Raw genomic sequence first — 24,143 nt, 5'->3', positions numbered from 1 at the left:
ACCCAGACTGCTCAGTGAAGGCAGGCGCGTTTAGGCGCGTGCAGGTAAATATGCAGATTTCCTCCAGTGTGGACAGGAATATTGTGAGGAAACCACACACATGAAAATGAATCAAAGAGCAGGAGAGCGCAGCGGCGAGAATCAGGAGTCTGCCGAGGTACCCACCACTCCCTTCACCGTTCGCACACCTCCATCCCGTCACTGCCACACACCTCCATTCCCTCGCTGCCACACGCGAGCACCTCTGCTCCAAAGCGAAAAGTTAAATGAACGACTCGTGAAGAGAGAAAAAAAGTACAAAAGGAAAGAAAACAAAAAGATCTAGGAAAAACATTTGTCTGGTGCAGCTCCAAAACACCAGTTGAGCCTGAAGTGATAGTTAAACCGGTGCCGTTGCACTATAACAGCCCCTGGGCCGCTGCCAGCACCTTTGTAATGCACATTAGCTCGGATGCAAAGTACTTAAAGTTAGAAGGGGGCGAGGGAGGAGGTACAACCCGTGCTCTGCTCGCACCGCTCTCTCTCGTATCCTCCCCTTGCCTGCAATAGACTGAATACCTGTGCAGCGCGCGATAGGCAGTGTGCTTTCAGCGCGAGCTCATGCCAGCGTGTGCTCTTCTTCCGGCAGGTTCAACAAGTGCTGAGCCCTCGCCAGCCATGCCGCTCGCCTGCCGCCAATAGCCAGACCATGCCCCTCCACAGCAAGACGCCTGGAGTCACCCTGCTTCACCAGATCCAAGCCACTGAACTGGAGAGCCGCGGCAGGCCACCGCTCAAGATCCCCTTGGACAGATCCCTCAGTGAGATGTACGTGGAGAACAACAGGACGGGGATTTTCAATTACCCGGAGGGCACCACTTACGAGTTTGCGGCAGCCGCTGCCCCCATTTACAGCTCGACCAGCCTCAGCTATGCCGCCACTTCGGACTCCTTCGGGTCCAGCAGCCTGGGTGGGCTTCATTCTCTGAACAGCGTCCCCCCAAGCCCCGTGGTGTTCCTCCAGACGGCGCCCCAGCTCTCACCTTTCATTCACCACCACGGGCAGCAGGTACCGTATTACCTGGACAGTGAGCAGGGGGCGTTCGGAGCGAGAGAGGCAGCCCCCCCGGCATTCTTCAGGTAAGAAATGCTTGCTGGTGAAGCTGCACCGTAAAAAAATCCAGCCACTGAAAAGCTTTTTATGCATATGTATTCCTGTCACAGCATGTATGGAGCAGTTCAATCTGATCTGTTCAGTGTGTTAGAAACTTCAACATGTGACTGCGTGTGAAAGTTACGCAAAAGACGTAGCTCAGTAGGTGGCGCAGTGGTTAAGTGCCGGTGTCTGACTTCTGGTGATCAGCTGGGGAGCAGTTTGAGTCTGTGCAATGATAGCTGAGTTTACCACCCCACTGCTCCGAACATGAAATACTGAATTGAGGATCACCAAACTGAGTAACAGTGACATCTGCCCTCTACAGTGCTTAGAAACAAAAGAAGTGAGGTATGATGAATAAATGAGGATACAGAAAAACAGTTATATATCAGGTCTTTGATTTGTTTGCTTCTGGCTTTTAGGACGTGCTTGGAAGGTCGCGGTGCCCCGGGGTTACTTCACCAGGGAGGTGGAGCTCAACCCAGTTTGAATATCTGATCAGTGCTTTTAGTGCCTCAGCTCAGGGAGAACAGTTCTAGGAAGAAGAATGAATGGAAAAGCCAAGTCAGAAACGGAAAATAGGAGCGACGGGAAGGAAAGAGTTAAAAAAGCGTCAGCGGCAGTAAATCTAGTTAGCTTTAGAAAGGTCAGGTAACTTATCTGGCGCTGCGAGGCCCAAGGTTCTGTTCTCTGGCTTTTTGTGCGGCGATGCAGGACCCTTTACTCACGAACAGTCCAGGCACGGCGTGTTCCTCCTAATCAAACATCCTTGAACATTGAAACGGTGCTGCAGACTGCACCGCAGTGCCCTGTCTGACACCAGCCTTCGTAGGGCAGTTTCAACAGAGCCGCGCGTGCAGAAGTACAGGTTTAACAGGTGCGAGAGAGAGAGTGGATTTGTTGAGGCCTTTAAGGCGATTACAATCGGGTTGTATCTTGTAAGGGGCGGGAGGTGCACGGCTCCTGTACTCCACGCTCTGGAATCATTACCGTCCACCTTAGAGGGCTTGCATGAATACACGTTTTAGAGCACAGACAAATGAGGGCCTTGAATAGTTTCATGAGAGTTTAGTGCCATAGGCGATCTTTCTTCTAGCCTCCACAGACGAAGTGTGCGGAATAACGGCTCACCGTAGCATCTAGCAATAAAGCGTCTTTGCACCTGACCTGGCTACCGTTCCAAGCTTGACCATGCGAAACAAACATTGTTATTTATTAAAGTGTTTCGATTGCCCGTAGACTGCATTACTCTGAGTCAAGCTTTCCCTGAAGTTGCTGATTTTAATTGTAATTTGCATAGCGCACAATTTGCTAATTGTAGGTTCTGCAGCGCCTTTCAGTACTCCGCCATGAGGGTGTCGTTTGGAGGGGCACGTGCAGGGGCATCTTCAAGGTATGGCACGAGCTGGCTCAAATTGGGTAATTAGGACTGACTCCTTTTACGTGGGACAGAAGTCCACCACGAGTCATGGTTATGCGTTATTTAAATTAGTTCAGCACATAGGTAATTGCCTTGTGCGCGTCGCTGAAACATGAAATGCGGAGGGAGGGAGAGGATTGGGGAATTCACAGGCCTCTTAAATTCTTCCTCTGGACAATTTAAATACAGCAAATATTCTTTCTAAGGTTTCACTCCCGACGCCAGCGCTTTTGAAGTTGACAGTATTTTGGTGTACTTTCTCGTCACCACTGACGCTGGTGCGCGCGTGTCTTCGAAATGCAAATGTTTTCTGGCCTTTCTGAGAACTTTCAGCTGAACGATGACGTCGTTGCTGGCACCTTCCCCAATTATCATTGGCATTTGTCTTATCTGCCACTGAAAAATAAACCGCTGAGTCGGCATTGGCAGTGGATTCCATGAACCTGCGATCCCAGGCACACAGTGGTGTTAAAAGTGGTGCCTTTCAAAGGAGACCGGACCGACCCAGCCCCAGCAATGCAGATCGCCACTTCCTTTAATTAATGATGCCACGTGTTACCAGGCAGATGTGATGGGAATCACGTTAATTTAGGCGCTAAGGGGCAGTGTTTTTTTTCTCTTCACTAGTGACTGAAATGTGTCTTAATGCGGGAGCATACTCAAAAGGTGGTTAGCTGTGCTCGGGGATGTACAAATACCTTAACTCTGACATATATTGGGATCTTAGCACGAGAGGTCTGATCCACTGTTTCCGGTTAGCTGTCATTACAGAGTTAGCTGCTAGGAGGCACCTGGGTATAAGAAATAAAATCAGAAAATGTGCCCTCCACCCATGGATACCGCACAAACAGCATGGTGTGTTGACCTTACTTGCTCGCGCGAGGCCAGGGGCACGCGTCGGACGTCGTGAATGTCCAGTCATGTCGAAAATCACCCATAACTTGCCATGCTTCTAAAGGTAGCCTCAGACTGTGTTTGTGTGTTAAGTAACCCTGGGGCATAAGTGTGTGTGAGAGTCGAATATATGCACAAACAATGGCATTGATGCTAGAGTGTGATGGAAGGTCAGACAAGGAAACACCGTCGGCAGTGTTAATTCTCTTTTGTTAGTCTGTGGTTTTAAAAACTCTTGCAGTTTTCTGTTGTCTCTTCTTTCACGGAAATCCATCCTAGTTTCCACGGTGAACTCACGGGCCTTGTGACTAGGCTCACACTCTCAGTAAAGTTAATAATACATATAGAATAAATGCATCTTCATATACATGACGGAAAAAGCAGTGTTTCCTTCTTACAAGTTATTGCATAATGTTTTAGTTCATCGCTTTGATGAAATAAAGATCAAGAGTTAAAACAGAACACAATTATTTTCCAGAATGACATTAGAACAATCTTTTCATTACTCTCCCAGAGAACCCAAAATGAAAATACTTCATTTTGTAACACAATGATGACCCTGTCGTCGGGCTTTCTCAACCTAACTGAGTTTAGAGCGGGTGATGTTTTGAGAGCTTTTCAAAACTTTCTGTTAAAAATGGCGTTTACAAAGTTTGGGTTCAGTCCATGACCTTCATCTCAGAGAAATTGCCACCAGCAATGAATGGGAAACCATCGGTTGTGCTAAGAGACTGAGATTCGGAGTCATGTAAAGAGCATGAACACACCCTCTGAAAAATCTGCCTGTGGAAGGGAGGATGAGCTCCCACTTCACGTGGTATTGGCATTTCCGCTATGTGAGGAACCTCTATCTCTGAAGCCTGAGGGGCGGAGCGAAAAATTCCTAAGATTAAAGCAAATGTTGGAAATTCCTCTTCTGCAGTTCAGAATGCTACTGGTGTTCGCTCTGTCACTGGGTGGTTGCCAAAGTAGAAGGATGTAGGTGCTACCATTATTCCTGTAAACATAGGTCTTGCTTGGGTGTTTGGACTTCGGTTTGTGGCTTTGCGCAGCCCTCCTCCCCAATTTTGTCGGGCCAAAGGTGATCCTGGTTGCTGGTCTGCATGTTGGAATCTCACACAGCTACTACAATCAAGAGACCCCAAAACTGGAGGCCAGCAGTACTTTGGAAATCTGTGATATTAGTAGCAGCACCCATGAGTGTAGGGCCTTCAAGTAAGCGGGTCCCCCGTTAATCAGAGTTGGGCTTATCAGGTGTACTGTCTTTATTGGGTCATGGAGTTAACCCTACTATGGCAGGGGTTTTTAACATGTGGTCTGGAGAACCCTGGGGGTCCTCGAAGCTTATTCAGGGAGCCAGTGACTGCTTAATAATTAAATATTATTAATAGATTAATAAAGTGGCTAAAGAAGCAAAATATACAATTGAAAATAATCAAACATTCTGTAAATGTGATGACATTTTAAATTGGAGGACGAAAATTAAGTTAGTATCCACACATTGAGTCATGGAAGCAGTTCATGAAACATAATATAATATGGGCAATAAGTGACCTCAATTGCATGAAGAAAAGTTCCAAAATTCTCATTAAAAAGAAAATTTAGATTTTTTAATATTTGTTTGTGAGTTCAAATAAATATTTCATCATTAGCCTATTTGTTTGATGGATGCTTGTTTTTGTATTTTGTCTGTATTGTTTTGCGTTCAAATTATCGAAATTGATAAAGAGAGTAATCACTCAGTGTGGGTCCCCGGATTCCAATAATGATCCAATAAGGGACCATGGGTTCCAGTGGTGATTAATTGGGGGCTACATAAGTCAAAATATTAAGAACCACTGTACTAGGGCAGTGGTTCTTCAGCTTTAACTTCTGTTGACCCCTACTTAATCATTACTAGAACCTGGGGTCGCCAACTGAATTATTATTGGGATCTGGGGCCCCACTGAGTCATTGAAATCTGGATACTCCCAACAAAGTGATTTTAATTATTTGAATAGCAAAAGAATACACAAAAATACAGAAGCATGCATTCATTAAACCAATACACACATGCTGAAATCATTTAGGTAATTCACAAACAAATATACAAATAAAAACTTGTAATTTTAATGGGAAGGTTAGTGATTTCCTAAATTAAATTGTGACCACCCATTGCCCATACTATATTATGTTTGATCCACTTACACTGCACCCAGGAATCAATCAGAGGATACCATGTAAAATTTTAGTTTATAACTGCAAATTCCTTAATATTTACAGATTGTTTTAACATTTTCAATGTTTACATCTTTCTCATTTATTTATATGAACTTTATTAATCTGTTATTTGATTTCCTAAGTAGTTGTAAACCCCTTGAGTAGGCTTTACGAATCCCAAGGGGGCTCTGGACCACAGGTTAAGAACCAGTGTACTGAGGTATTCATTCTACAGCTTTGTTTCGTAGGTATGGTTTTTCTTTGGGTTAGGTCAATTATATTAATGCATTAATAAAATGTTTCCCTTTGTCTGCTCAATGAAGGGAGAAAGGCACTACAACACAAAGTTGGCGTGTTTTCCTCTTTTTCCAGTGACCTTAGAACCATTCTAAAATTTTAGAAGTTGCCCACAACGAGCTTGCTGACAATAAAAGGAAAGCTTTTTAAAGGCAGCTCTGACCGTAAACTGCATTCTAGTTTAGAAATGAAAAGAAAAGAGATATGATCTAGTGGTTACATTGCATTCAAACCTCAGCTTGCCCACTTGATCAAATTGTGAACTCCTGGCCAAATCCCTTTACCCCTCTGCCTTTGTTTCATTTTTTTGCCATAAACTATCTACTTGTTTTTTTTCCAAAACTGAATTGTTCCTTCTTACCAGGAGCAAAACATGCCCGATCCCGAACGACAATTAAAGTGCAAATCATGTTCCCGATATCTCACAGACATTCATTAGTCGTATGCTGTATGCCACGCCTCCCTGCGCATCATGGCGCCTGAGTTACTCTCCTTCCAACACACAATCATGATGTCCCCCCATTCTAGTCGTTGCCCTGAGTATCCCTTGTTTATCTGCGCACCTTGGCCCAAAAGAAGGCCGATATTCTGGGGGCTTATTTACAAGCCTCCAGCGCCGGCGGTATGTCACTTTTTCACATATTAAAAGAAGTGAGCACTGCCGGTAAATAAGGTGGTTTCTGCTTGAAAGAAACTCACGTTATCAGCATGCAGCGCGCGCCGGCTCTCCCCTCCCAGAAGCCTCCCGCGCAGCCTCAGCGGCCTTGACGTTCTGACCAGCGCCGTATGTAATTCGGTTTTTCGAGGAAAGGAGACATAACAGCATCTCTCCTTGAAGTCAGAGCAGCGTGAAAAAACAACAAAAGTTGAAATGGTGCCGAAGGGGTGATCTAATATTAGAGTCTGGTCGCCCAGAATTTTTATCTGTTCTGTTTTCATAAACCCAGCTAGATCAGCGGCTGGAGATTTTGCTCGGTTTGGTAATGCTGTTGTAAATCATGTTGGGAACCAGTAAAATGCCTGCACGTTGAAAGCTGGAATCGAGCTGGATTGGAAAAGAACATCCTGGGCTGCTCTCCCAGCATTGCCTAACTGTAACTACAAAACCAACAAGCAAGGATCACAATGAACCTCCGCGGGAGTAACCTGCCAAGAAAACTTGGTCCCAGTCAGATATTTTCATAAAAGAGATCACTTCTCTGCATTATGTGTTTCTTTCAAATGTAAATGTATGTTGAAAGCTTGCTTCATTGTTCTGCCAATCCCGCTCGCCAGTTCTCTCTACCAATATATTCTTCTTTCTTCACTTTTTCACTTTGTCTCTTTCTTTCCCTTATGTTATGTTATGTATCCTTCCTTCCTTCTTTCCTGAAAACCTCCCTCCATCCCTCCCCTGCATAATGCCTAATCGCTTTTATTCATTCTGCCTTTTACTTTTTTTTTCTCCCTTTTTACCATAGCAAGCTGATTTTCACCTAATTTTACATTGATATGAATTCATGATGCAAGCACTCCAGTAAATAAAGCATATTTGTTCCAGTTGTAACCTAGATGTTTGAAGAGAGGCCTTCTCCAATTTATTTTGCTCCACCACCCACTCTGAGATTTAGACGGTAACATAAGATAAGATAAGATCAGATAACATAACATAACATAACAACATAACACAACTTTTGAAACAAGAATTTCCAAGAATGCTAGTAACTGCACATCTTAGAGCTCTTTCATCTGGTGACAGAAATGCACTTGGATGCAAGTTCTGATATTAGTTAACATTTAACAGCCCCATCTGACTCGAACAGCATATGAACTTCCAGCTGAAACTCAATCTAACTAAGAAAATGTAGCAAGCCTGATAAAGACCCAAAAGATCAGAAGGAGGCCTCGTCATATATAGTTGGCAAAGGAAAACAGCAATTATACCTCCTCTGCACTTTGCTGGCCATACTCTATTATGAAAATAGGTCTGAGAAGGAGAATGTAGTTGTTAAGCAACAGTGCTGAGACTGTGGCACTAAAGCCACACCAGAAAAAGCAGCATACCTGCTAAAATAATTATGCAGATGAGGCACACCCATTGGAAGTTTTAAGGGCTACATTTCAAGATCAACATCCTTTCCAGACTAAGCCCTCAAAGCATCCAAGGACTTAAGAGGCGGCATAAACCCTCAGCATGGCCATACTTCAATCTAGTTTTAGACAGGCTTTCAAAAAGGAAGGCACAATATCAATGGGAAATCAGAAACATACAAGAGGGCAAGACATCAGAGGTGAAGGCATTGATTTAAGTAGATCTTACCATCTGAGAGGGTGCCGTTGTCGCTTCCAAACATGAAAATGTTTGTGATTGAATAACTGCTAAAGAAACTGATTGTAAAGGTGGGTCAAGAGAAAGAATGGAATGCTAAATTCTGGTCAAATCTCATCACAAGATTATCTGAATCTGTTTCATCCCATTCAGGTGAAGATACATTCTAACACCTACCATAACACAGTAGTCAGTCAGTTTCAACTTATCACTAGGGGTGGACGTAAAATTCCGCCCCACCGATGGAGTTTGAAATGTTTTGCCATCTCTGAGCTATGCGAGTATCGTGGAATTCTGACAAACCTCCATCATTAGCCACATGGTGGCATTTTTTCTCATGCACGGCTAACCAACGTTAGGTTGGTGAGCACGAGGGAGCATTCACACCCCCAGCACAATTTTCAGGTGCAATATGCCTCCCGGCAAAAGTTTCTCAACGTGGGCCATCACAGCAGCTCGCGACCGTTCGCTCTGAGAAAGCTGTCACTCCCATAGAAAATCTACTTGAGCATCAGAAAGAAGCAGCGCCTTCTGGTGTGCAATGTAGTGCCACTCGCACTGATATTACAGTGCGGAACAAGCTACCGGTGCTAAAAATCAAAACGAGCAGCGCAACATGCAGAATCCTGTCAGCTCGCGGAACTCCACGAAATCTCACAGAGTTTTTATGTAACTCCGCGGAATTGAACTCTGTGAGCTCCGCACACCCTTGCTTATCACCCCTTCTAGATCCTGATCCAGAGTATTTCACCTACGCATTTCAATTATGTATATTTTGCAGACTCAACACTTATAGGTTACTGTACCAATGTCTTTTTCAAGAAAGAATACAGGTTGCTTTATCTTTTACACTGAATATATATTTTATTTGAAAATAATTCACATCAAAGACATATTGAAACAAAAAAAATATTTGAAATATAAAGGAAGTGTAACCATTTACATTATGATGCACCCCAAGCCCTTTGAATCATCACAGTTTTAGCAGCACTAATAATTTATGGTGCTGTCTTGCATATAGGATTATTACATGCACACCTAATCCCTGGCACAAACCTTTGCATACAAGCTGATCCCTTCTTCCTTCCTGTAGTTACCATTTTCCAAATGTGGATCATGAGGTTTAATATTTGAATACATAACTCTTCTCAACTCAATTGAAATTAGTTACAATTTCACTGAGTTAACTGAGGTGCATTAAATCGTAAAGCCCTAGCAGAGCTCTCATGTTTTCAGTATTTCTTTTTTGTGGATTTCAGTGATGTTTTCGTGGTGTTTTCCAAGCCTTTATGAATGAGTGCTTGTCAGTGTTTATTCAGCTGCATAACCCTCAAAATAGAAAAAAGAATTGTTTTTCCAGTGTTTACAAAACTTCGTTTTTTTTTGCAGTGAATATTATAATACATATACTTATTCAATTTAAAGGAGAAGTAATGCAGGGTATGTAGTGCCTTCCCCGTTGACAGTGTATCAAATGGACTTAGTTATGTTGGACTGTGCCAAGCATAGAAAGTCAGAGTATTACATTCTCACTCACGCTTACATCTTACTGCCCTCTCTCACATGACATTACCTCTCACACTCACTCTATCAGGATTATGATTATCAGGACTATTAATGGATTAAGCCTAGGTTGGAAAAGTGAGAGTGCTGTATTCAAAGGTTTTTCATATACACATCCTTGGACTCAGTTGGGGGCCATTCGCCTGCCCCTTACTGAATATTATGACATTGTAGGGGTGATCAATCCTGCCCACAGCATAGTACTTATAACATTTTGAATTACATCTGAATAATTTGTAACCCTGTATTCTAGGGCATCAGAAATGTAATACTGTAAACATGCTCACTGCTGCTTGTCTGCACACTTTGCCTAACTACACAGAGGTTTTCCTGCTATTGTGTGCACATTCAAAACTGCCAAGTGTCCCCATGGCAAATGTTTCACTTTCAGTCAGTATTGAGCTTTTAACAGGCATTGCATTGTATTTTGGGACTTGTAATGTTGCAGTTAATATTGCAAGTATGAGCTAAAACAAAAAAACACAGGAGTAATGTTCAGTTGGGTTAAAAGTCAGGGTTAACAAAGTATCACACATAACAATGAAACACCTTGCACAGATGAATTTAGTTGGTATTTGGTAAGTCTTTTGTCATGTTTTCACCAGTATCCTATGTATATGGTGACAGCATTCTTTTCACATGTACGTGTCACAGCTTGGAATGAATTTTCAAAGACTGGGGTGTTTGCCATGTTATTAATGCTGACTTGATAGAAAATGAGGCTTATGTATCACAGGATTTTACCCGTTCTGTGTTTGCGGGTGAATTTGATAGTACATATTGACCACAATGCTTTTGAACCAGCCATTTTATCAATCAGTGAAAGAATAAAACACTGCCAATAGTTCAAATATGATTTTAATATTCCCAGATTCTCTACAGAGAATAAACTAATTAGATCAGATCCAAACATGCTTCTAAACCATGCACCTTTCATCGAAGCACAGAAACCTATAAGAAACAAAAGGAAGCAAACACAATAGTATTATCTCTAAAAAAACAAAACTCACGCAGAATAATCTTAGACCAGTCTTTCTTGCTGCTACCTTGTATAACAAAATTATATTATGTTGACTCCTTCAGGAAGACACAAAAACAACTCATTCTCTCTCACTTTCCTTTCTTTTAATGCTATTTCATGTTGTGGTTCTGCAGGTGTTTATCAGTACTTGAATGTTTAAACTGATGAGGGCTGTTTCCCTTTTGGTGGCTTTTTTTTAAATCAGTTATAGGTTTAAACCTAAAACAGATTGCCTAGCAATATCCAACAGCCTCCTACTTTGCTAAAATGAATTCCCACAGTGCAACACACAGAGGCCAAATATTAGATCTAAGTGATCAAATTGCAAATTACATAGTCCTGAAGGGTGCAGCTGTCAGTAGACATGCGGCCAAAGGAGATGGATTATTTAAGAACGAAGTCAGTTAGAGGGAGAGAGAACCAAGCAAAAAGGACATTCTGAAGTTCAAGTTAACCATGTCCCCAATTTGATTAAACCTCTGCCAGGAAGTTGGGCATAAATGGATAATATCTGAAGGTTTCTATCTTGGCTAAAGTGCCCACCATAGAACCAGGAGCGTTAGTGCTCAATTTGTAAATCAATATGTGCCGTTGCCTAAGGTTTTTCTAAGAAGCACGCAGTCCGGTTGCTGACTGCTGTAGGTGCCAAATATCAAGGCTATTTGGTCTTGGTTCCAGCCTGCTCATGAGGATCAGGCTTTGCTTAAACAGTTGGGGTATGATATTCTTGTATGTACTCCACAATCAATGTCAATTTGGGGGCATGGCCATATTGAAATCTAAAAATATGATTGTTAATATATTGAGAAGCACAGTAGATCCTAAGAGAATGTGGGCTATAGCTCAGGTGACATTTTTAGGATACAAAGTCACCATTTGTTTAGTTTATAGACTACATGTGGATGATCCTAATGTATTGGACCATCTAAGTCTTGAGCTACTGGACTATACTGGACAGCTAATAGTAATGGGGGATTTTAATTGTACAATGGACTATAACATTGATACCACAAATCATTGGGCATTTGTTAAAATGGTAAAAACCTGGGCATCTATTTACGAACTTATACTTTTACATAGATTAGTGGATGTATGGAGAACATTGCATTTTTTATAACTGGTTTATACATATTATTCTTCCCCTCATTAGCATTATTCCTGTATCAATATGATGTTTGTTCGACAGCAGCTATTGAGGGATGTTCATTTTGAGGAATGTACCAAGATTACTTCTGTTCATAACCCTATCATGCTGACAGTCTTCGGCACTGTAGAGTGAGGTAGAAACTATCATCAATTTGCATTTCCATGACATCTGTTACCTAATACGGCGTATCAATCATATCTCAGAGGGGCAATAGGAGAATTTCTAGGAATTAATAAAAGAACTGCCTCTGTAGCTGCTGTTTGGGATTGTATGAAAGCGTATTTTAGAGGGGTAACTCTTCAGTTTATCGTAAAGAGGTATAGATCTGATGCATCAGTAAACAATGCAATGTCGGGCAGAGTCCTGGAGCTCGAGAAGCTGCATGCTGAGGCAATTGTAACTTGGAGCTCTAGTGAACAGGAAGACTATCTTAGATTAATAGAAAGACGACTAACCGCCATACAGGGTTTGAATGAGAAACTAGCAGCCAGCTATCAGAAGAACAGAATATATGAATACGAATATGGCGACAAGGTTGGCTGTCTGCTTGCAGATCAAATCTCTGACAAAAGGGCTCAGAATAATATCAGGTTTATAAGGGGCAATAGTGATACATCTTTTACATGTTTTCATGCCACAGCAGAACAATTCAGGCTTTTTTTTATAAAGAAGTTTACAGTAAACTGTCTGACTTTGATACCCCACTATGACTGAGTATCTCTTAGGGAGTCACCTGCCTTGACTAGACACTCTGCAGGAATCTGCACTTCAAGGAGATATTTCTCCTGATGAGATTGAAGTTGCTATTAGTACTTTGTCAGCTGGGAAAGCAGCAGGGGAAGATACAATACCACTAGAATTCTATAAGGTGTTTAAAGATATTTCAATACAAGAATTTAACAATCTAATTATTTATATAGGAATAGAAGTGATGCCCCAGTTTGTTGGGGATTGACAAATCTGGTAGTATTTCTTAAGAAAGATAAAGCACCGGAGGAAAGAGGCTCATACCAACCTATATCATTGATAAATGCGGATGCTAAGGTTTACTCTAAAATTCTGGCAATGCGCTTGGCGCCCTTTTTATAAAATTTGATATCCGCATAACAGCATAGATTTATGCCGGGCAGGGACACGTTTCACACATTAATACTGCAATAGCAGCATTTGATGTGGTGGGGAAAATGATGGAGCAAATTGGCATGATTATGTTAGACGCAGAAAAAGCTATTGGACAGGTCACCTGGGAAGCACTCTGGAGAGTAATGGCAATATTCGGGCTCAGAACCCGGTATATTAGAATGATTCAGAAGCTATAACAAATCCTACTGCAAAGGTTATGGTGTGTGGTATTTCCTCTTCTCAATTTTTTATATACAGAGGCACACATCAGGGATGCCCTCTTTCCCCTATACTGTTTGCTCTATATATCGAGTCATATTTAAGGCATCTTTTACGTAATAAAAGCATACAGCTAGCAAAGTTGAATGAAGTAGAGGTAAAAATCCCAGCATATGCGATATTTGCTACCAATCCACTGGCTTCTTTGCCGATTATATTAAGGGAAGCAGAATCATTCGGTTGTTTTTCCGACTATAAGCCCAATCTGTCTAAAATTCAGATTATCTTGAACTTTCAACCACAAACCTCAATGTCAGCAGTTGTTAAGGCAGCCACATACTTGGACGATCGGATGAGTGGTTCTGTTGAAGAGATTGATTCGCTTATCTATGAGCCTCTGTTAAAAACTGTAGCTGCAAAATTGCAGATGTGGCATTGACTACCTCTCAGTATACTGGGGCGATGCGATGTTATTAATATGAATATATTACCTACATTTCTTTATTTATTTTGTGCCATACCTCTCCAGGTCCTGAACTCTTTTATCAAATGCTTGGAGAGCATCAGCAGCAGTTTTATCTGGGGGTATGAGAGAGCAAGGCACGCTATTAAGTTTCTAAAGCTTCAGTATAGGTGGGGGGGGGCTTTTACCTACTAGATTTCAAGCTATATTTTTGGGCTGCGTTTGCTGGGCGAATACAAAGACTTTTGACAGGGACTGAGGATGGTATAAGCATGCTAGGATATCAGTTAGCGCTAGGTTCCGATATCAGATTTATACTCCATAAACCGTCAGATCCTCATTACTGCAAAAGGGTTAGATTCAAGGTAGTTAGAGACATATTAAGAATCGGGCAGGAAATTAGTTCTAGGTACTCGCTGCCTGTTTTACATACATGTACCCCCTATGAGATAATCCTATACTTCCAGATATTTTTCATGATAAGGTGGGAAAGGTATGGCAACAAAAAGGGTGTATAATCTTGGACATTTATATGACCCTCAAGGGTTTCGGACCTTTACCTCACTGCGGGAAGAGTTGGGCTCTCACATGATTTTTTATTCAAGTATCTACAAACAAGAGATTACTTATTGTGTGGCTTTAAATTGACTATTGATCAAGAACTACCTGAAATCCTCATCTGTTTATACTCAACAACCGGCTCATTAACCATCAGTTCATTTTATCAGAAGCTACTCTCATAAGCCTCAGATGACAGTTTGAGGATAGCTTCAAAGTAGACTCAACTTCTAGCAAATGAAGTGTCGGTTACAGAGATTCAGGAGGCTCTAATCATATTAAAGCAATCAGTGGTATCTATTAATCTTAAATTACAGCAATTCAAGACTATTTATATGACCTATTAAACACCTACCCGTATATTGGAGAAGTCATTCTGTCCGAAGAGTCACCACTATGCCGCTGATTTATCCCATATGTTTGTGGAATGTCCGTCGCTTAATATTTATTGGGGAGCTGTGATCCAACTGCTAACAGACCGGCTCAGGTGCGAACTTTAATTGGGAATAAAAGGCCTTCTTCTGGGGTATAAAGGGGGATTTGATAGACATCTTGGCTCATTAATTGCAATTGCAATTGTCAGTGCCCGACTATGTATTGCCCGGGCTTGGATTGATCCCTGTCTGCCTAGGGTCAGTGAGTGGTGAGTGTTATTACGGCATATATTCGCATGTGAACAAGCAGTTGCTAAAGCTCGTGGCCCTCATTCAGTTAAAGAATTTGAGAAAATATGGACTAGGCTTCAGTGGGTCTGATCAGGTCCTTTTGTGATTATAACTATCTGGTTTTGAGAACATTTATACTATTAGTAACTTTTCAGTTCTCATTTTTGTTTGTCTGTTATATGTTCTTTCCTCTTTTTAAATTGTTTCAAATGCGATGAATGTGACTGCTTTTGCTTAATATGCTTTGTGATCTTCCCTGATAATAAATAAATAAAATAAAATAAATATTCCAGCTAATGCCTCTATCTTCTATCACTGTGCACTCTCTGTGCCTCTATCTAACTCCTGCAGGTTCCATTTCATCCTTCTTTCTCTGTTTTTCTTGTTTTCCCAATTTGTCTCTTTCTCCTTTTTCACCCTTTTCTGCCCTGCTTGCTCATGTTCTGGACCAAACTGGTGAATGAAAAATAAGACCTGGCCCCAAAAAAATAAATGCTGGCATGCCCTACTTGCAACACCAGCTCAAATGAATTACTGAGAAATCTTAAAAAAGAAAATCGAAAAGTTTGATCTATTTTACATGAAAAACAAGTACCTTTCTTTTGTGGACTCATGCTTAGAAACTGTTAAGGAGAATGTGTGTACCAGAAAGGGATCTTCAGACTGACAGTTTTATTACTGGTTGTGGAAGTGTCTGTGAAGAACTCAGGGACTCCAGTTTCTTGTTTCTACCTCAAAGACATTCCTGGGCCTTACAGCCAAAGATAACTAGCAAGCCACAAGGCAGTAAAGTAAGAAAGGCAAGTGCCAGGAACCCTATCTAATTTCAGCCATCACAGTTCCAGATATGTGAACTAAGTAAATCTCTCTTCCCTAGAACCCCTACAGAAGAAGTAGATGATTTACATAAAGGAATTAGTTCAAGTAACCAAGACTCATTGTGGGAGACAGGAACATTGGCATGTAATTGCCTGATTGTATTTCAGATCCTGCCCCCTAACATATTCCTGATCACAGATTTACAAGTCTCCTATACTTCACACATTTATACCCAACATGCATAAAAAAAGTAGAAAACGAAGGAAAGGATTTGAATCACCATACACCAGGTAAGAAACATATTGTGGCACTGAATTTCAGAACACTTCCCCTTTTTCCACAAAGAAACTCTTATCTATCCAACTTTCTCTTCTGAGCTCTTTTCAGGAAAAGCGTGCCCTCTGTTTTGTTGTAATTGTTGTATATGTTGCAAGCAGAACTGGGTAGCTGAATGCAAAATAAAAAAATCCCGAAGGACTACACCTTTCGTTAAAAAAATCAAGGCTTGTGCATTTAACGTGCCTGTTTTCCAGCTGATTAACAACGATTCTGAACACTCACTTTAAAGATACAATTATTTTGTTATTTTTTTATTGATTTAGCTTTATTGGTGGTGCTTTGTGTAACATTCAGTGCATAGCCATTTCAAAGTGCTATAAGTCGACACTGGCAAAGCAAATATTGAGGTGACAAAATTGAATTAGGAACTGATCAATTGGTCTGCTAGTATTGCAGAGGGAGATGAACAAGCCATAACATATCTGCGGAAATAATCTCAGTACAGGCAGTATTAAATGAAATTGACATTGCACGTATTCTACAGATTGCAAAATATAATGGAAATGTTATTGTGATCAATATATGTAATAGGAAACTAAATTCGATTTCCCCAAAAAACTGAGTTTAGTACACATAGTCTCAAATGGCAATGGTTATATCATAGGATATATTGTAAAATCTGTGCTACAAAAAGTATTCAGTTTTCATTTCTTTAGCAAAGCGCACCTCAAATATGTGGTACAAAAGTAAAAATGTTATGTAATTGGAAATGTATGTCAAAAGCCCCCTTTCAAAGGTCAACAGGACAAGCAGGTGTTACTGGGCCCAACCATGTGTGCTGGGACCTTTTATTCCTGCTCTCACAGGGCCCGAACTGCTATGGATCCTGATTAACTGGGCCTAGTATTACCACTTCAGCACCTGACTCTCAGTGGTAGCACAGGAAGAGCAGTCCAAGGATCTTCAGGGGGGGGGGGGGGGTAGGCAGAAAGTAAACATAAGTTCATAATTCCAAGCAAGCAGAGGGGACAGAGTCTTTGTCACTCAGGAGTCACCCAGAGACCAGGAAGACGAATGCCCACCAATGGGAGTTGCAGGGGAGTTGACGGTGACCTTGACTCTGTAGCTGTGAGGACCAGGTGATGCTGAGGAAGACCAGGAGATGTACACGAGCAGTCCCACATCAGATGCCCAGAGTTGAGGAGTCGGTGTCCGTCATGAGCAGCAATTAGCCTTGGCAACTGCAAACAACATAGAAGTCAAACAAGGTGCAATGTTGGGTCCAGCACGGTCCAGGGGACTCACCACAGGTAGGGGAGTCAGGGCAGGCCCCGAGCAATCAGGGCAGCCCAAAAGAAACATAGATGACCCTCAGCAGGACCCACAGCCCAGAGACACTGGAGTCACACGAGGACCTTGAGCAGCTCACCAAAAGATGCAGACAATGAGGTGTGGACAAAGATTCTGGTCACTGGAGATGCTTGAGGCTACTTGGAGACCGAAGATCTTGATGGAACGAAGCCAACAAGCTTATGCAACAGCAAGTTGATGTGGTGCACAGGGGTTCGGGTCCTGTGGCTCCCATGAGGGGTATTAGCCTCAAACTTTGTGAGAGGGCAGGGCATGCCTCGAGAGCTGTGAAGAACCACTGCCTGTGTTGCTGAACCTTTCGGAATCCGTAAAAGCTCAGGATCAGCAGACCGGTCAGCCTGGTTGCGGTGCCTGCAGATGCCGGGAAGTGATTCCTTCAGGTGTCTTGGATGCCCACAGGCCTTGGAAAGTTACTGTATGGTGCACAGATGATACAGCAGACTGAAAAGGGGATAAAGACGAGCCCAAACGAAGTCCAGTGAAGTCCAGAGTGCCCATACAGTAGAAGTTGAAGTGGTGTCTGAATTGAATCATGTCCCACAATGACTCTAGGGACTTACACCCAGGTAAGCCCTTAAGTACCCTAAGGAAAGGGCTGGGACAATTCAGGGGCCCTCCCAGGGGAGGGTTTGAACAGTGGGAGGATACTCCCATGTCCTTCGACCAGTTTTGCACAAGAGTGGGAGTCAATGGCTCCCAGAGCTGTTTTGAACTGGACTAAGCAAGGAGGCCCCAAATGTGACCCACCTGGCCCCAATACACTAAATCCTGTCTGGCAGGTGGTCACACCTCCCTGTGACAGGATACCTATTGATCTGCCTTCCCCTGCTTGAGGTTGGCTCAGCAGCAGGAGGGCAGAATCATGTCTCTGGTCAGCAGCAGCCATGCTGTGCTGTCTTGTTCTAGAAGACTGGTACCAGATGCACTGAGAGCTTAACGGAGGCCCATTCCAGTGCTTGGAATCATATTTCCCACACTGTTTACAGTGTGAGGGGTATGATTCCAACATGTTTACTGCCTAACATGATAGAATTCATTGCAGCTGATTGTGAGATGTCCATCGCGTAATTACGCGGTGCCTCTCTATATGGTTGCGTCACTTACAACCCATGAGAATGGACTCCTTAGGGTATAGGGGTGTCCTGCTCATGCAGGAGCACCCACACACTTAGAACCAAGCACCCTGACTTCAGGATTGATAAGGCCTGCTATAGGGTTGATTTATTGGTTTTAAGTGCAGTGACCCTAGATGTAGCAAACCTACATCTTTTGTAAGTGGTGCTAGCACCAGCTTACACAGGTTGCAATGGCAGGCCTGTAATTGCATTTTGAATGGTCTCCCATGAGTGGCATAATGCATGCTTCAGCCCATGGGGGACATCTGTGGTACCTATGCCCTGGGTACCGTAGAACCATATCCTAGGGACCGATAAGGGTACCCCAGTATCCAATCTGGGATGTACTGAAGTACTGACCACAACAATTTAAGGGAGAGAGCAAAGAGACTGGGGTCCTGATAAGCTGGATCCAAGCCAGACTAGTCAAAAACAGATTAGCACCAGGCAAAACGTGGGGGTAACCATAAAAGCAGATCTATCTTTCCTACAGTTGGGGAGCACAAAGCCCACCACCTAAGCCACTATGAGCCTCAGGGGCCCCATTCTCCAGGGACTTTTTTTTATTAAGGGAAGAGAGGCTGGGGGCGTACAGCCCCCCTTTCCAAGTTTTTGTTTGCCTCAGGGGGATCCCACCCACAGAGCAGTGTTCTCTTTTTATGGCAAGTGAGGTGTTCAGCCACCCTTCCTGAGCCACTATGGGGCAGATGACCCCTATATTCAGAGGCATTTTTTTATTGAGAGGAGGGGACATGCATCTCCAGTCCCTGAGCCTTTATGACTCTGGGGACTGTATCTCCAAGAGCATAATGGGGGTGCCCCAGTACCCACTTGGGGCACTCAGAGGATACACCATTGAGGGCTCTGGGTAGTGCTCCAGGCCCCCGCAGAGCCGGCAGTTCTTCTGGGAGCCAACTTTTCTCCAAACAGCGAAATGTTTCACTGCTCCCACCAGGTGGGAGCAATCTAACACTGCCTGCAAGAGCACAGGCAGGAAAAGAAATTTCTGCTCCCACCTGGGGGGAGAATTTTTGAAGCTCCATCCATGAGGAAGCAGCCAAGTGTTCCCTGCCCGTGCTCTCGGAGGCAGGGAAACAGAGTCCCACAGGTGGGCTTCCAGTGACACAAGAGAACCCTGGAGTATGGGGTTACCGGGGTCCTTTTATGGGTCAGGGAGGTTGACCACAGGACTCCACCCTTCTTATTATATTCTGGCCCCCATGTATTTGATAGTCTCAGGCCAAATTCAGTACAGGGAGGAGCCCCCCCCCCACACAAACACACACCGTCTCCCCAAATAATGATTTAAATTGACCCTCAGGACCTAGCCTACCCCAGGAATAATTTTAAAGTAAAAAAATATTGGGGGCGTCCTTTTTTTCCGGCATCCCGTGGTAGTACTGAGGGGTCGTATAAAAAGCCTTGATTTTTTTTAATTAGGTGGCAGGCTCACTCCCACAGAGCTTTATTTTCTCAGGACCAAGATGATCCATTGGAAAAGAAAGCCGCTGGGACAATCAAAATGCTCTATTTTTTGCAGTTGTGCTTGCAGGACTGTCACAAGAGTCCCTCAAACTCAACCATCCAGACATACAAATACTTTTGTACCTTATTTTTCCTAATCTACTGAACATCACAAAAACACATTTTCTGGACCAAGATCTAGTTTCATGTCAAATTTGATGTAATTCTGTTCAGTCGTTTGGACTGTAGCCCTTTTCAAAATAATCTTTGGAAATTGCATGGAGAATTTGCATTTTGAGACCCCTTCTTATTTCGGTATTCACTTAATGGATTACCCCAAAACTTTCCATAAAAAATCTAGATAAAATGAGCTATTTTTACGAAAGTTTTATGAAGATTCGTCAAACGGCACAAATTTATTGCCGGCCATGCACAGAGTGGGGTTTGTGTTACGTATAGAAATAATATATTTCTTTGCACTAAGAAAAAAAAAATAGAAATTCCCTGAAAAAAAACAAAGGTTAAAGTGACATTATATTTAGAACGTGAAATTATATCTTACTTTACATGAAGAAATCATTAGAAATATACTGAAAAAAACAAAAGGTTAAGGTAACGTTATAGTTAGGCCAAAATGTCAGTGACTATGTAACAGTTTAAACAAAGAATAACTATGAAATTCAGCAGTTATAGTTATCTCTAGTAACCATAAATCATGCCCAAAAGGTAACTATAACCCGATAACATGACTGCAACTTCTGAAATTACATAATTGATTGCAAAACTGTGTATGCTGGGTGTGTGAGTCATAGTTACTTTAGAGCAAAATGTATTGATATTGCTGAGAGATTGGTAATGTCTATGAAGTCAGTTAAGGCACTGAATAATAATAAAACTGCAGTGGCATCAGAAATTGCTGTCATAAGTAAAAAAAAAACTGAATGAGAAAGTCCCCAATGAAAAGCAAGATGTAATAAATGAGGTTCCTAAGGCCATGTGTCAGGCAGTAAAAAATGTCCTTCTATCGGCAAGGAATGTCTCAGATAAACAAATAAGGCCATTTTGCACAAGTTTGCAAAAAACAATCTAAAATCATTAATGTGAAACAGAATAAGACCGTCAAATTAGATGGTAAAATAAGTTTGATGTTGAGTATTGTGGAAAAAGATGATTTAGTTCAGAGGGGGCTACTTCTGAAGTGAAGCACATTTTAGAGGCCAATAAAGAACCTAGCCTTCCTTCTTTACTCAATATTAAATATGATGATAGATAGTTAGAAGTATTTGCAGACTTGGTTTTGCCATTTACCAGGATGTCATATTCTGATTTTTACATACATTGGAAAAATAATAAAAATAGAAACTAGTGAAGGTAATGTTTTTGCTGATAAAGTAAATGTAGTGGAGATGGTGGGTTTCTTTGCAGCAAACAATTCAACTTCATAATTGTACTACATTCATTTTCAGGATCGAAGCTTTTTGGCTAACCATGTTAGTAGCAGTTAAGGGTCAGAGCGTGTGTAGCATGTGTGAAATTAGGGTCATGATGGGAACTTTTGGATAACAATATGCCCATGTTCCAATATTTCTACTTATTATATGTGTTTGAATTAAAAAGGAATAGAGAATTTGATCTCTAAATACAGCACAGGTTTTCACAATGAGCGGGGTAGAAGAAAAACAAATTCTCATTGCAGTGTCTTAGAAGCAAACATCAAAATAGTTAAACATGTACCTTTTAGTGCAAGAGAGGAGCTAAATAGCATATTGTTAGATATGTGCTAGGAGGGACGTATGTGGCCAGTAGAAGCTTCTGGTTTGATTACTAATATTATTCTAGTTAACAAACAATTGGATTCAATAGCATTGTGTGGTGATCTATGTCCCCAACATAAGTAAATTGTGGAAGATTGCCAAGGATTCAGTAGTTATTGGTAGTGCTGAAAGGTGGACAGTTATTTTGGAAAAGTGATTACAATGTCTACCATGTCAGGTGCTGCATTTCTTTATCATCACATGCCTTCGGGATTGGCTTCTGCTTCTTTTGTGTTCCAGAATTGGATACTTTCTTTCTTATGGAAAATGAAAGAGGTAGCCACCTTCCAGGATGACATTTTGGTTTTAGTATCATCTGTGGACTAACAAAACATAAATGTGGGAAAGTGGAGTGGTGAGAATGCAAGAGAAGAGTGTGGCTGTTCAGTTGTAAAAATATAATTTCTTAGCTAAGGAGGTTCTATATTTGGGGGGGGGCAACATTTGAGAATAAAGGATTTAATCTAGAATAAACTTTAAAGCTATTAAGGAAATGCCTCCATCTAAAAATAAGCACCAATTAAAGTATTTTAGTTATTTATGGTCATCAGCAATAGCCTTACCATATACAAATCTCATTACAACCCAACAGTCACATTTAATTATTAAATAGGAATTTGTTTAAACAGTTATAAACCAGCCCACCATGACACATTTCAAAACATCTACTTCATTTTGCTAGATACTAATTTAACCATAAAATCATTTGGCTAAGGGTACCATAGCCTGCTGTTTATATATATATATATATATATATATATATATATATATATATATTAGCGATTAATACTTAATGATTTCTTTTTAACAAGAATTTGTTTTTGACGTCCATTCCTTTAAAATACACCACCAAACATAGTAGTTGGACATCATAAATTAAAAGGGAATACTCTTGAAAATTGTGTTTCAAGTAAAATAGTTTGGTGAATATTTCAGCGACAACATTAATGTTTTAAATAAAAACATAGAAATTCACAAGTTATAGTTAGCAAAGCTAACTATGACTTGCGCCCCCACCATGCATTGCTTATGGTCTCACATATTACATCACCCATGAGACATCAGGAACACCAGAAGTGACTCCAAGGGGTACTCAACTGACCTTCTGTGTAAGCTACAGGGACATAACAAGTTCCTGGGAGCTTCGAATCCTGCTGCTGGCATCTGCGGGAATGGGTCCTAACCCACCAATTGGTCCCTCGAGGTCCTGAACCCTTGGTTTTGGTGTTGGTGGTAGCTCTCTAAAAACTGGGACTTAGAGCATTGTTCTCCAAAAAGTGCCCAAACAACCAACAGAAAGCTAGGATCTACCTGCCAACCAAACTGCTCAAGGTGCACTGCCAGTCGACCTGACTTTGCGATAGCATCTGTTGTGTTCTTCTCAACAACAGCAAATCGTGTTCAGCTGGCCTTCTTGGTGGAGGTATCTGGCCTTGTAGAGCCCTCCTTGGCTACAGTTTACAGCTTTGTCCCGCTGGAGATTTTCACCTTCCAATATGTTGACTAAGTCCAAAGGTAAAATTCTTCCCAACAACTTTATCCTTTAGCTCCTTGATGACATCACCTCCTCTGCAGAAACCACCTGCTGCCTTGCCCGGCTTAACTCTACCTTCTCAGGAACTTTTCTTTAAAAGGTCTGAAGGTAGGCAGAGAGCTGGCCTAATCCACTCATTGTATCTGACCTGCACTTCATTGTGGTCTGCCATATTTTGACTCAGTCCCACGTAACCATATGCTCTATTTTTCACTAAAAACATTAAAAATTCCTAACTTCTGTTCCACTGTTTGGAGTTTTTCATTTTGGTGTCAAATAATGTATTGTGGTTTATTCTATTTTTCTATACTGGTGTGGGATTTTTTATATGTTGTGTTTCACTTTATTATTGTTTGAATACTGCATAAATCTTTTACACTTTGCCTCTAACTTAAGCCTGACTGCTTTTGTGCCAAGCTACCATGTGCTTAAGCACATGTTAATTTAGTGGCTTCTGTGGTTCACCCTGACAATGATTGTGGTTGTTGCATGAGTGGACCTTCTGTCCCCTGAACCACTAACCCATTTTCTCACAAATGTGCTTTAATCCGTCTACTTCTCTGCAAATCTTTGTACTCCCTCCTGTACTATCGAATAACACTTTGTTTAATGGTAGAAGTGTTGAATGATGAATGTGCCAAAGACTTTATGTTTCATACTTAAGCACTCTTCATCATATCAGCTACAGGAATCCTTTATAGCTGGTGTGTGGTAGAATGTATTGATCGGATTAGAC

General features: G+C 41.7%; 1 protein-coding gene across 1 annotated transcript in view; it reads left to right on the top strand.

The window, feature by feature from the left end:
* The first annotated feature begins 577 nt into the window (after positions 1 to 577).
* The window catches only part of ESR1 (estrogen receptor 1), a 1,483,571-nt gene continuing 1,460,005 nt past the window's right edge, over positions 578 to 24,143 (top strand). The window contains exon 1 of the mRNA XM_085609317.1: positions 578 to 1,119. Within this exon, the coding sequence (XP_085465443.1) occupies positions 689 to 1,119 (431 nt within the window). The 5' untranslated portion in view covers positions 578 to 688. The remainder of the gene's footprint in view (positions 1,120 to 24,143) is intronic.

The sequence above is a fragment of the Triturus cristatus genome, chromosome 6 (genome assembly GCF_964204655.1).
Source record: "Triturus cristatus chromosome 6, aTriCri1.1, whole genome shotgun sequence".
Lineage (NCBI taxonomy): Eukaryota > Metazoa > Chordata > Amphibia > Caudata > Salamandridae > Triturus > Triturus cristatus.
The sequence above is the reverse complement of the archived record's forward strand: the minus strand, read 5'-3'. Positions and strand labels throughout refer to the sequence as shown.